This window comes from Gigantopelta aegis, chromosome 7 (genome assembly GCF_016097555.1).
Source record: "Gigantopelta aegis isolate Gae_Host chromosome 7, Gae_host_genome, whole genome shotgun sequence".
In the NCBI taxonomy this organism is placed as follows: Eukaryota; Metazoa; Mollusca; class Gastropoda; order Neomphalida; family Peltospiridae; genus Gigantopelta; species Gigantopelta aegis.
Genome location: NC_054705.1, coordinates 27572415 through 27586293, shown reverse-complemented (window position 1 = coordinate 27586293; position 13879 = coordinate 27572415). Strand labels below are relative to the sequence as shown.

Genomic DNA, 13879 nt, shown 5'->3' with positions numbered 1-13879 from the left:
CCGAGATAGCTCAAATGATAGCTCAAATACTGCTGCTTCACTATTCATCTCATCACCATCCATATTTGTAATGTCCAAAAAACAAAAAATGTCTTTGTCTGTGTTAAATGTTGGTAGCATTTAAAAAAAAAATATATATATATATAGAGAGAGAGAGAGAGAGAGAGAGAGAGAGAGAGAGAGAGAGAGAGAGAGAGAGAGAGAGAGAGAGAGAGAGAGAGAGAGAGAGAGAGATCATATAATCTCAAGTTAATACAATGAGTTTTTGTAAACTGTATACGCAACTTTAATTGCAGTCCGCCATTACTAAATATTCAAATGACGTAAGAATATGTGGTGTGGTGTCTTTTTTTTAATAGAAATGACATCATTTTCTATGTCCTTATATCAAAATAAACTAATGTATAAGATTTTTTGTTTCCTCAACGCTGGACAGCTTTCAGAGTAAAATTGCTATTGAAATGTTTTTATTTGATGACTATGAATGCATACGCCAATTATGGAGTGTCACCCTAGTACGGTTGCTTAAATGTCAATAAACCTAGTGCCGTGATGTCGATTAATTTATATCTAATTTGTAAAGTTATCAAATTTGATCTGAAAAATATCACATACTTTGATTGCACTGAAAATGTAAGATATTATATGATAAATATCTATTGAAATATTTGTTGAAAAACTTTTCAGCGTACATAAAAACGTTTCTTTGCAAATAATCATCAAATTGCATAGGTTAAATGTGGGGTTTTTTGTTAGTTTTGTTTATACTGGTCACCTACATGTATATAATTTGATGGTATGAACAAAACTGAATGAACAACCAAGGTACGGCATACACGGTTCTACCTTTAGTTCAGTGACATATTACTGACTGCATCAGTCACAATGCAGGTGAAGCATACACAGTTCTACCTTTAGTTCAGTGACACATTATTGACTGCATCAGTCACAATGCAGGTGAAGCATACACAGTTCTACCTTTAGTTCAGTGACACATTATTGACTGCATCAGTCACAATGCAGGTGAAGCATACACAGTTCTACCTTTAGTTCAGTGACATATTATTGACTGCATCAGTCACAATGCAGGTGAAGCATACACAGTTCTACCTTTAGTTCAGTGACACATTATTGATTGCATCAGTCACAATGCAGGTGAAGCATACACAGTTCTACCTTTAGTTCAGTGACACATTATTGATTGCATCAGTCACAATGCAGGTGAAGCATACACAGTTCTACCTTTAGTTCAGTGACACATTATTGATTGCATCAGTCACAATGCAGGTGAAGCATACACAGTTCTACCTTTAGTTCAGTGACACATTATTGATTGCATCAGTCACAATGCAGGTGAAGCATACACAGTTCTACCTTTAGTTCAGTGACATATTATTGACTGCATCAGTCACAATGCAGGTGAAGCATACACAGTTCTACCTTTAGTTCAGTGACATATTATTGACTGCATCAGTCACAATGCAGGTGAAGCATACACAGTTCTACCTTTAGTTCAGTGACATATTATTGACTGCATCAGTCACAATGCAGGTGAAGCATACACAGTTCTACCTTTAGTTCAGTGACATATTTATTGACTGCATCAGTCACAATGCAGGTGAAGCATACACAGTTCTACCTTTAGTTCAGTGACACATTATTGACATCAGTCACAATGCAGGTGAAGCATACACAGTTCTACCTTTAGTTCAGTGACACATTATTGATTGCATCAGTCACAATGCAGGTGAAGCATACACAGTTCTACCTTTAGTTCAGTGACATATTATTGACTGCATCAGTCACAATGCAGGTGAAGCATACACAGTTCTACCTTTAGTTCAGTGACACATTATTGACTGCATCAGTCACAATGCAGGTGAAGCATACACAGTTCTACCTTTAGTTCAGTGACACATTATTGATTGCATCAGTCACAATGCAGGTGAAGCATACACAGTTCTACCTTTAGTTCAGTGACACATTATTGATTGCATCAGTCACAATGCAGGTGAAGCATACACAGTTCTACCTTTAGTTCAGTGACACATTATTGATTGCATCAGTCACAATGCAGGTGAAGCATACACAGTTCTACCTTTAGTTCAGTGACATATTATTGACTGCATCAGTCACAATGCAGGTGAAGCATACACAGTTCTACCTTTAGTTCAGTGACATATTATTGATTGCATCAGTCACAATGCAGGTGAAGCATACACAGTTCTACCTTTAGTTTAGTGACACATTATTGATTGCATCAGTCACAATGCAGGTGAAGCATACACAGTTCTACCTTTAGTTTAGTGACATATTATTGATTGCATCAGTCACAATGCAGGTGAAGCTTCATACCTTGGATGACCTAGCATTTTGTCTTCACCCATTGTATTAGACATTTGGTAAAATGGTAATTTGTTAAGATTGTTTTTTTTATTTACATAGAAATGTTTTGTATTTTTTTTTATGAAAGTTGGTATGGGTTTAAAACTTAATAATATGTTTTTATATTATGAGTTTAAGCATCATTCAGAATATATTTACATCCATTGGTCCTCTTTTGACACAAATGGACTATATCTTATAAAAAATGTCCAACCTTCCACCATTTAGGATTGAGACCAATGCACTGTTCAGCATCACTTAAAGCATTTAATGCTGACCCAAGTTTAGCAAAGACCAACGAACGATTGCTGAAAATCTTGGCAACCTCATCTTCCCGTATTCCAAGCTGCATTGCAATCTGGAGTGCCACATTATAGCAACCCAGTGCTTCTTCATATCGGTTCTGTTTTAGTAACTTCTCTCCATCTGCCTTTGCACCCTGAAGGGTTAACATCATGGATCCAATTGCTGAAAAAGGAACATCTTAAAATCAGTAACATTCTGACATAAAACAGCTAGTAGAAAGTTAAAAAGTTTACGTATGTTTTGTTTAACAACACCACTAGAGCACATTGATTTATTAGTAATTTTGTCATATAGTCTTGGAGAGGAAACCAGCTAAACTTTCCCCATTAGTAGCAAGGGATATTTTATATGCACCATCCCACAGACAGAACAGAACATATCACTTCCTTTAATATTACAGTCGTGGTGCACTGGCTGAAACGAGAAATAGTCCAATGGGCCCATATTAGGTAAGCACTCTACCACTCCCACTCTCAGGTAGAAGTCAAACGATGTGGCAGAACACCACTGATTTAACTAACAGTTGGGCACTTGCCCAAACATCAGTATTTATACATGTACATGCAACAAGAATAAGCGTACCAGATGTGACAGGGCTGCAGAAAGTACTCACCCGGTCGCCAAGTTCGAGTAAAAATTGTGACAGACGAGTTAAAAAATGCAACTACCAGTCCGACGGGCGATCTGTCTTTTTCTTACTGACTAATTTAATTGCTACATGATGTTGATCACTTACCAAGTGTCCTTAATATTTTTGTCACAGTATATTATATTGTTAAGCAGTAATGTACTAGTATTCTATAGGCTGACAGACTAATAGAAAGTCTGGCAGCCTAGTAAATTTTAGTTGGTTCTGGTCTGGCGGGCTAGTGAAATATTTTTCATTTCTACACCCCTGTGTGATGATCGTACATGAATTGGTAAGGAAGATGTGGCACGGTGGAGATGTCACAAGTGGGTACCAGTATCTGTGGCGGTGTAAAGATTGCTCATTTGGTTACAGAACAGTAGATATTTACTGTGGCCACTTAACACAGATATTTTAGTTAGTTGGAACCCAGTTTAGGTTCTGCTGGCCACATTAGAAGAGTGACCACTTATTATGAGTGTATTTACATTGAAATGTGTTTAGTAGGAATAAAGTGGTCTCTAACGGACGGTGATCGCTGATTACAGGTGGCCGCTAAAACAGGTTTGACTGTATTTAAAATTCGAAAACAAATATGACAAAAACAATCTATTTACCAATAGAATATAAATTTTAATAGGTAAACTATTTTTAATAAATCAGCATTTTGCGAATCAAAAAAATTAAATTAAAGTTTATTTAATGTTAGAACTGAACATTATATATACCAGCAACATTATCATAGATTATGTATTAAAATGTTTGTTGAACATGTTACATGTAGCTAATTTATACCCGGTATGTGGTCAAAATGACATAACCACTTTAGTCAAATGTTCTGAAAGTCATTCCAGTATGGACAGAGTTCACACTGGAACAAACTGTGTTTTAGACAATTCAAATATTTAGAGTATTTCCTTGAAAATCATTTAGGAGATAAGCATATGGAGTTTTTAGATTTGTGGGTGTTACTGTCAAGAAACAATAACACCAGCAAATCTACAAAACTCCATATGCTTATCTCCTGAAAATATCATTTAGGAGATAAGCATATGGAGTTTTTAGATTTGTGGGTGTTACTGTCAACAAACAATAACACCAGCAAATCTACAAAACTCCATATGCTTATCTCCTGAAAATATCATTTAGGAGATAAGCATATGGAGTTTTTTTAGATTTGTGGGTGTTACTGTCAACAAACAATAACACCAGCAAATCTACAAAACTCCATATGCTTATCTCCTGAAAATATCATTTAGGAGATAAGCATATGGAGTTTTTAGATTTGTGGGTGTTACTGCCAACAAACAATAACACCAGCAAATCTACAAAACTCCATATGCTTATCTCCTGAAAATATCATTTAGGAGATAAGCATATGGAGTTTTTAGATTTGTGGGTGTTACTGTCAATAAACAATAACACCAGCAAATCTACAAAACTCCATATGCTTATCTCCTGAAAATATCATTTAGGAGATAAGCATATGGAGTTTTTAGATTTGTGGGTGTTACTGTCAACAAACAATAACACCAGCAAATCTACAAGTGTCTGCAAAGTCAGTAAACATTGGATTAATAGTGAGTATGTCCACCTTGTGCATCAGTGCATGCCACAACACATTGCTGCATTGATGACGTCAAGCGCCGGATGACGTCAGTGGGAATCTGTTGCCATTCGTCAATTAAAGCTCTCTTCATGTCCTGATGGCTGGCTGGTAGTACTGGTCGTCTTCTGATTTGTTTGTCAAGATGATCCTACAAATGTTCGATGGGGTTCATATCAGGAGAACATGCAGGCCATGGCAAAACATGAATGTTCATTTTGTTGAGGAAGTCCTGTGTTATCCTTGCAGAATGGGGTCTAGCTTTGTCATGCTGGAAGAGTATACCGCGTGGCTGCTGATGAATAAATGGCAACAGAACAGGTCGCAAAACTTCATCTCGATACATCTGTGCATTAAGGTTACAAGCCTCGTTTTCAAGTCCCCACAGATTCCTTCCCAGACCATGACACCACCTCCTCCAAACACTTGTACTTCCTGGACACAGTTCTGCACTACACGTTCTCCTTGATGTCTGTATACACACTGTTTTTGTTTTTGTGTTTTTGTTGTTTTTTCTACTCTTTTTTTTTCTCAACATTTTCCTCTTTTTTTTTCTTCTTTTTTCTTTTTTCTCTTCTCTACCTCTCTCCTCCTCTTTTTTTTAATATATAAGTTTAGAAAGAAAGAATGTTAAAAAGAAAAGTTATAGTAGGTAATTATAGTAATAAGTAATAATGTCAAAATTCACGTCAAGCGCTCACTTGATAATTGTTTCCATGTATACACGCTGTTGACATCAGCTCTAAACAGGCAAAATCTGCTCTCATCACTGAATACAACTTGTCGCCAGTCTCGCACTTGCCAACAGCGATGCCTCCTGGCCCGAATACCATGTTCCCGTAATCGTCTTGACACTCTGTCGACTAACACGATGCCATTGATGTCGATGTAGTCACGGGGAAGAAGAGATTTTGGAGATGGAGAATGCGCAAGTAACGGTCTTGAATGGGCGTGGTCACATGCGGTCTTCCACTCCTAGCCCTGTCAGTTGTCTGCCCTGTCTGCTGAAAATGTTCCATCAACCTGGTTATGGTAGCACGGGTACAAGCGAATGTTCTTGCAATGTGGTCATGCGTGGCTCCCAGCTGGGCCATACCAATGGCTCTCTCTCTCTCTGTGCTGCTGACAAATGAGGCATTTCATGTGTGCTTTCGGGTACTGTGTTACTAACGTGCAGTTTCAAGAGATTTTTATACCAGTTTAGCACATGCATTTCATTATATGGGTGCAGATGTCGTTATAGCAATATGCATGTTTTTTAAAATAAAAACTGACACTTTCACCGGCTTTAGGTAATTGGATACATTTGGCTGTACTTAGGCGACATTTTTAACCACCATTTCATTTCCATAATCCAAATTATAAAGGAATTGAAATACTTTTTGGGGGGTATATTTTCTTTTGGATGTCAGTATATAAAAATTAGCAATTGGTTAATTTGGCCATAGACAGGGTGAGCCCTGGAAACGACAATTCAGGAACAGAAGGTTAAGATCAAAATGAAAAGCAGAGGATAACATGAAAAAGTATATAAAACAGTAAACTTACGATCCATGTTGAAGGGAAATGCCAATGTTAGCTTACGCCAATAACCGGCCTGACTTTACCTAAATGGAACAAACAAGAAAAACAAGCTATCATCACCCCATATTTCATTTCATTTTAATTTTGTTTCATGTTTATATCTGATTAAGGTTCAAGCATACAGTCCTGGACACATTTCAACTATGGTGTCCAGAACAGGGCTTAATATTTGTTGTTATAATTTATACAAACAAAAATGGAACGGTTGTAATAAAATGTGAAGCCTGACGTCTTTAACAAGAAGCTGAACTCAACAACATGGCTGAATAAAATAAACACAAATCACAAAATTAGTGGAGTGGAGAATTGAGGAGTTACTTTAAAAACAAACAAAAAAACCACCCACATTATGAATGCTATTTTTAAATAGATAATGAGCATCGTTTGTAAAAAGTACCAGGTCTCAAATCTGTATTTGCGGGAGGCCTTGTAAGTTAGTTGATTTACACCTTCACAGGATAAAGCCGATATCCTACGTCATTAACTAGTTATTCTCAATATATTGGGAATCACAATAAAAATAGTGCACCCAAAACAGTTATCTTGATAACTAGTTATTTAGCTGTAACTTACAGTGTAAATATATGCACATTTTGATGTTCCAAACAAAATGTTGAAATATTTTTAAATGTTTTTGTTTCAATTTTATAATTTACTTGACACTTAAGATCCTGTATCCCTTTTAATACCCAAACACTCCTCTCTAAATATTTCATGACACCTAAACATCTGGTATAGACTGGTAATAAATATGCACCCTACCTGGAAGTAATATTTTCACAGAACGCCTCCCCACCCACATCTAATTATTTTACAACTGACAATACTGTGTTATTTTACTGCAAACATCCTACCTATCTGTTGTGGTTATTTCAATACTGTATGTCTACCTGTATAAATCTGATGTCATTATCTGCTGATTGGCTTTTTTTCTTCTTAGAAAATGACAACACAGCTGTTCCGGTTCACTTCCAAGTAGCTCTACTTTCAGTTTAACGAGATATTAAAGGGACGTAACTCTGTAAGACTTGGGTTACACACCATTATTACGTTTACCGGCCTCGGTGGTAGGTACTGGGTTCGAAGCCCGGTACTGGCACCAACCCAGTGAGAGTTTTAACGATTCAATGGGTAGGTGTAATACCACTACACCATCTTTTCTCTCACTAAGCACTAACAACTAACCCACTGTCCTAGACAGACATCCCAGATAGCGGAGGTGTGTGTTTAGGACAGCGTGCTTGAACCTCAATTGGATATAAGCACGAAAATAAAGTTGAAATAAAATATTACGTTTGACATGACAGAATTTAAAAATCATCACTCTCCCCCCTATAATTTTATAATGTGTGTTACGATACTAGAAATTAAATTTAGTATTAACATACAGTAGGTGAAGAATACATAATATCTGTTTGCAGATGATACCACCTTCATTTTGGATGGATCTCCCAAATCTCTTCCCCTCTTTAAGAATATTAGACCAGTATGCTAATGTTTCTGGTTTGAAAATTAACTATTCAAAAACTAAAATTATTTGGATTGGTAGCAGAAAGTTTTCCAAAGAGATACGTTGTATTTAATCATTCAAAATGGAAACTAACTTGAGGTGATACAAATTTTAATCTATTAGGTGTACAATTTATTATTAATATTGAACAAATTAGTGCAAATAATTTTCAACAAAAACTACTTTAAATGAAAAAAATTAATAAAACAATGGTCATCAAGAAAGTTGACCGTTTTGGGTTGAATTGTTGTTGTTAAAACTTTAATAGTACCAAAAATAATCGATTTACTTATTTCCTTACCAAATCCATCCGAAGTAATAGCAAAACAAATAAATACAATGTTGTATACTTTTATATGGCAGAACAAACCAGAAAGGATTAAACGAGAAGTATTGGAACAAGAGTATAAAAATGGATCCATTAAAATGTTACATTTTTCACATTTTATGATTCATTAAATGTCTCTTGGATAAAGACTTTTTACTTCAAATTCAAAATGGAAAACTTTATTCCAACAATAACAGGATTAAAGGAGAGGACAATTAAGGCATTTGGCCTGGTATGCATATTCAACGATATATAATGCACATTATTGCTTAATATCAACACGTATAATCGTACAGTTAATTAATAAAACGGTTAAATGTGACGGCTATTATATATAACAGGCGCAGCCATTTTATACCATCTCAGTGAGTACGCCCTCTGGCGAGCTGGTGGTTACATAATACTTAATGCGTAACATCAGGAATGAGCCTTAGAACTAGAGAAACACAATCTACCTGGTTTTTGCGGGATGATAAATAGTCATACATTGCAATGTTTTGTAATAATACACATCCCAGTAAGCCAGCAATAAGTATATCCAGCACTATATATATTATTTTTCAATACAAACTAAAATACCATTGTCAAAGTGGCTACACAACAAGTCGAAACAATTAACAATGTTTTGCCCATGCATTAACCTACGTACTGAAATGATACACGGAGTGTTTTCTTAGTTAATTGGTATATACTGTTAGTTGCTTCTACCTGTGATTCCTGATTGGCAGGTGTGTATTTGATTGGTAACCAGACGAGCCAATTGATGCTGTCTAGACACAAAAATACATACCGGTATTGTGGAATATTACCTGTCGCCCCTAAAATTGTAATGGACATGGTTTATTAGTGTAAATAGTTCTGTAAAACTATTGATTAAGTAGACTATTCCATCTAAAACCACAGAACTGACCAATTACGTAGTCCCAAAGAAAACAAAATTATCACTTGGGTATTGTGGGTTGTCGTTTTTGCTCGTTTTTGCTGTACATATCAATAGGCCTAATAGTGTACATTTTTCCTTTGGATTATTAAACAGAGAAAAATACTATAACCCCATTTTGTTCCGTTAATGCAACTTGAAATATATTTAGTTAAATAGTTTATTATATTATTTACGTCATTTATGCTGTTTTACAAGTCAGGTTGATCAAAGAGAAGTGCCTTGTCGAAAATTACTGCTTTTCTTTACACTGTACATACAGGAGATGGTCAGGAGCTCACGTCACTTCGTCCCAAGCTATCCCACCGGACGTCACAAAAACGAAACAAAATGGCTGCCCCCAGTTAGCAGGAATAATCATGGTTTTTTATTAACTCTAAAATTACGTGTTTTTCATGTGCTAAAGTGTCAGTATGTGTTGGTGGTCCGGGTATGTATCTTTCCAACACATAAGGCTCTTGTTTGAGTTGACGCTACCTTTAAAGACAGAAATTATGTTGAATTGCAAAGATTATTTCCTTCAGAAAAAACAAAAACTAATTTAAAATCTGTTTTGGAAAAATGTATTACACAGTTGGTTAAAGATACAACAAAAACAGACTTGGGAAAATAATGATGAAATATTGAGTACAAATATTTTGCATAATAGTCATATATGGTAATTAAAGATGATAAACCCATATTGTACAAAGACTATATTGAAAAAGGCATAATTTTTATACAATATTTACTGAATGAGCAAGGACAGTTTATGGATTATGAAGTTTGTAAAGCAAGGTACAATATAAAATATTTTTTTTAGAATATGCCACTTTAATAAGAGCAATTAGAACATTTGCAAAAACTGAACTGATTACATAATCTACTTACATGTACATAGTTTTGTGTGTATACTTGTATGTCACATACTAAATTAGCCAAAGTAATCTACCGTCCGAGAGCTAGACAGACATTTCAACGATTATGATCGCTCACTCAGCCAGAGATATCAAATAATGTTCCAGTTAAATATGTAGGTGCTGACACATTTCTCTGGGTTGAATATTAGCAGTTGCAGGATCGCCCATGGCAACCTTTATTGGCTAAGGGCAACTAATAATTTTATAAAGGTAGTCCGTTGGGCGACCATTGATTTTAGGGTCTGGCGAGTAAGGTACCAGTTGAAAAAGAAAGACACTGAAACTGAATCGAATGTGACAAAACACATTGACAAAAACAATTGTGTTGGCACAAACTACAGATTTAGCAGCAGAAGACATAGAACATGATCTATATTTTTACAACGCTAGTCTTCTGTGGATTTGGGCTGGGTCTTTCTGAAAATAGTGCTCAAAACGTATTGAAGACACTGCATATATTTTTTAAATCTGGAAGTCGTCGGCTTATTGGAATGGACTGGATACGTCATAAGTATCTAGTAAAGCTACTATTTGACAATTGTTGTTCAATGTTATGGTAAAAAGGAATCATATTTAATTAGCTTCTGGAAAAAAAATCAAAATCTATCTTGTAGTTTTAACTCACAGTAATGTGAGTGCATGCACACATATAAAAAATAACAATAAAATTGTCCATTACTACAGGGCTTATTCCAAAGATCAGTTAACTGATTGTCGTTGTTGGTATTGTTTTAAGTTTACGCGATTTGCATGAAATAAGAACAGATTAATCTACAGTGACACCAAGATTTACATGTTGGCATAACCGTCCAAATATTACTGTAATAAACAATAAATAAGTTTTTACGCTTTGTAATATAATTACAGAGCTTCTAGATTATGGTAGCCCCACTCCCACATCAATCAACATTGCTAGTGATACTCAATGTTGGGCTAGATAATCACTACTAGTGCTATGCCCGATGGCTAGTGAATTTTTGTTTATCAAATGTTACATATTTTGTAAATATGAATATCCTGTCCCCACTCCAGCCCCCATATGTTAATTTTTTTTAAGCTCTATATCCCTCTTTAGGTAACATATCTGATTATTACTAATATTTAGTTAAAATGTATTAAAGTAAAGTAGGGCTAGTGAATTTTTAATCGTGGCTAGTACATTTTTTAAATCACTGATACCATGTCTAGTGGATTTTATAAAAAATTCTAGAAGCTTTGTATAATAACAAAGTACATCGTATATTTTGGTGAAATGTTTTTGTTATTTTTTTTAAGAGATTTATTTTTCTTTCGATATTTATTTGATTAGTAGCCTACTACTGCAGCATTTACAATATCCAAATTAAGCTCCCACATGTGCGTGCTTCGTCTATAGGACAGCCACTCCCGAGGAAATCCTTTACTGGATATTTTACCCCTCTTGCATCGCCAGTTTAGTTCATCTGTCTTGCACCACCATAAAGAGGACTGCCATCCCTAGACTAGGTTATATACTACAGCAGTCCTTGGCTTTTGAAAAACAAAGGCGAGTGAAAAATCGCACTCATCAAAATGCTAAGGCGAGTGAAAACCAAGCATCATTAATTTATGAAGTAATTGGTGCAAAAATGAACCAATAAATCAATGTTTTCTTCTAATTTTATGTTGTTTGGTTCATTAGTGTAGTCTGACTTTTTTCAGGAGTAGTATTATAGAAATATAATTATGACATACACTGATGCTGATAATGTTTTTTTAATTACAATAAAATATGTACTATTCAGATAATTTGATGCACACAATTATATATACATACCTTATCAGTGTTAGATGGAGGTTTGATGAATGTGCAGCTAAACATATATAGGAATCAACTTGTCTTGAATTTCATTATTATGTACAATGAACATGATTAGGATAGTTGGGATGGGAAAACAGTGTTCGAGATTTAAAAATTTGGGCAGTATCCCAGGTGGATACTAACATTTCAAAATCTGGTATCCCACCTGAGAATTTAATATCCCACTTAAAGGAAATTCATAAATAACATCTAACAAACTTGGAAGACACTGTTCTCGTTCCCAGTCTATTGCAAAGCCGCAATTGCCATCGCGGAATTTGTGAAATTCGCAATCAAACAGAATCGGCAAAAATATTTGCTGCATCTATTTTTGAGTAATACTGACATAAATTAATATTTAGCAGTAATTTATAAGTGTTTCTGACATTACTAATGATAACCTACCTATATCAATTTTCTGCAGATGTGGAATCAATATCTCAAGTAAAATTTGAAGGGAGGAAACATCCTACAAAAACAGTAGCGACGTAGCAGTATTCAGTCTATAGCTATGCCGCTATTGCCCCAGTGTAGTATTGTTATGGCATAGCATTAGACTGGGTACAAGCTCGAAAATACTGTTACTTAACTTCACCAGTAAATGACGACTTTCATTGTTTCAGCGAAAAATAAAAACGTGTATTTAAAAAACCCAACAACATTATATGGTATCCCGGTGGGATACTGGGTTATTGAAGTCTAGTATCCAAAATTAAATTCTGGTATCCCTGGGATATTGGAATACTGTTAATCTCGAACACTGGAAAAACCCACTGTTTCCGAGGAGGTGGTTCATGAACTACGACCCAAGCATCTCAGGTGTGCACTACTGACTTATATTATTAAAACATTTTTTAAATAACTTGTGAAACATATGCCTACAATTAAGTGACATTTTTAATTTCACAATTATGCAACCAGTCTCCCTCCCTCAACATTTTGTCACACGTCATTTGACCTACCACTACAAGTTACGAACGGCTCTGACATCTGTCAAGTCAGTGTTACATCATTGATCTAGAATGGCCCCAATGTTGTTGATAAAAATATACAAACTCTGACAAAATCTGTGATTACAAAGGATTTTATTTCAAACTTGGGATGCCATAATAAAGATAATAAAAAAAAACCCTCATAATTTTAGACACCAGTTGTCAAGTAGACCAGAGTGAGCGCATGCAGAATTCCAAGAGTAAAAATAATCTGACCCCGATTGGTCAATATGCCACAGAATACTGTGCATCAAATCATGTTCCAGTCACAAAAATTAAATAGCTGGCAATGATCATTGATTACTGTTACTATAGGGTGTAAATATATACATATATAAATAACATGCAAATTCATTAACCTCTGGCTGAAATACAAATATTTAAATGAAGTTTTATTTGATTTTTTTTTTAAAGATAAAAAAGAAAAATAATAGACGTAAAAATAAAATACCTAGGCTTATTCCTACATACCTATTATCATTTCTTTTCCTTCTTTTTATTATTCCATCTAAATTGCATTTCTTTTTAAAAAAAAACAAAGTATAAAATTACACGATCGCCATTTTTGGGACCTCACGTAAGCTTTGTAGGCTAACAGTTATGAACTAATCAAGACAATTTTACTGACATCGCTGATTTTCGTAAAGTGTTCATTTGTGTAGACTACAGAAGCCACTATTTAGTTCAATCTGTTTTCTCTTTTTGTCATAACTATATGAACAGTATAACTGAGTTATCTTTATCAGACATAACAATTGTGATCTTACATTGTGACCGTACAAAAGTGGCCTGTTTCTAATTAAGAATAAATTAAAGAAGGCAAAGAAGTTTTGATCGGATTGGTACGTCTTTGAAGATGTCTATTAAACCAGTGTTTTTTAA

General features: G+C 35.0%; 1 protein-coding gene across 1 annotated transcript; it reads right to left on the bottom strand.

The window, feature by feature from the left end:
* Nucleotides 1-2581: 2581 nt before the first annotated feature.
* Nucleotides 2582-7471, bottom strand: LOC121378012 (hsp70-Hsp90 organizing protein-like). The gene is made up of 3 exons (XM_041506109.1): nt 7400-7471; nt 6474-6532; nt 2582-2853 (listed from the first exon to the last, which is right to left on the bottom strand). The coding sequence occupies exons 2-3, from the start codon at nt 6478-6480 to the stop codon at nt 2582-2584; spliced, it is 279 nt and encodes a 92-aa protein (XP_041362043.1). The 5' UTR covers nt 6481-6532; nt 7400-7471.
* Nucleotides 7472-13879: the final 6408 nt, after the last annotated feature.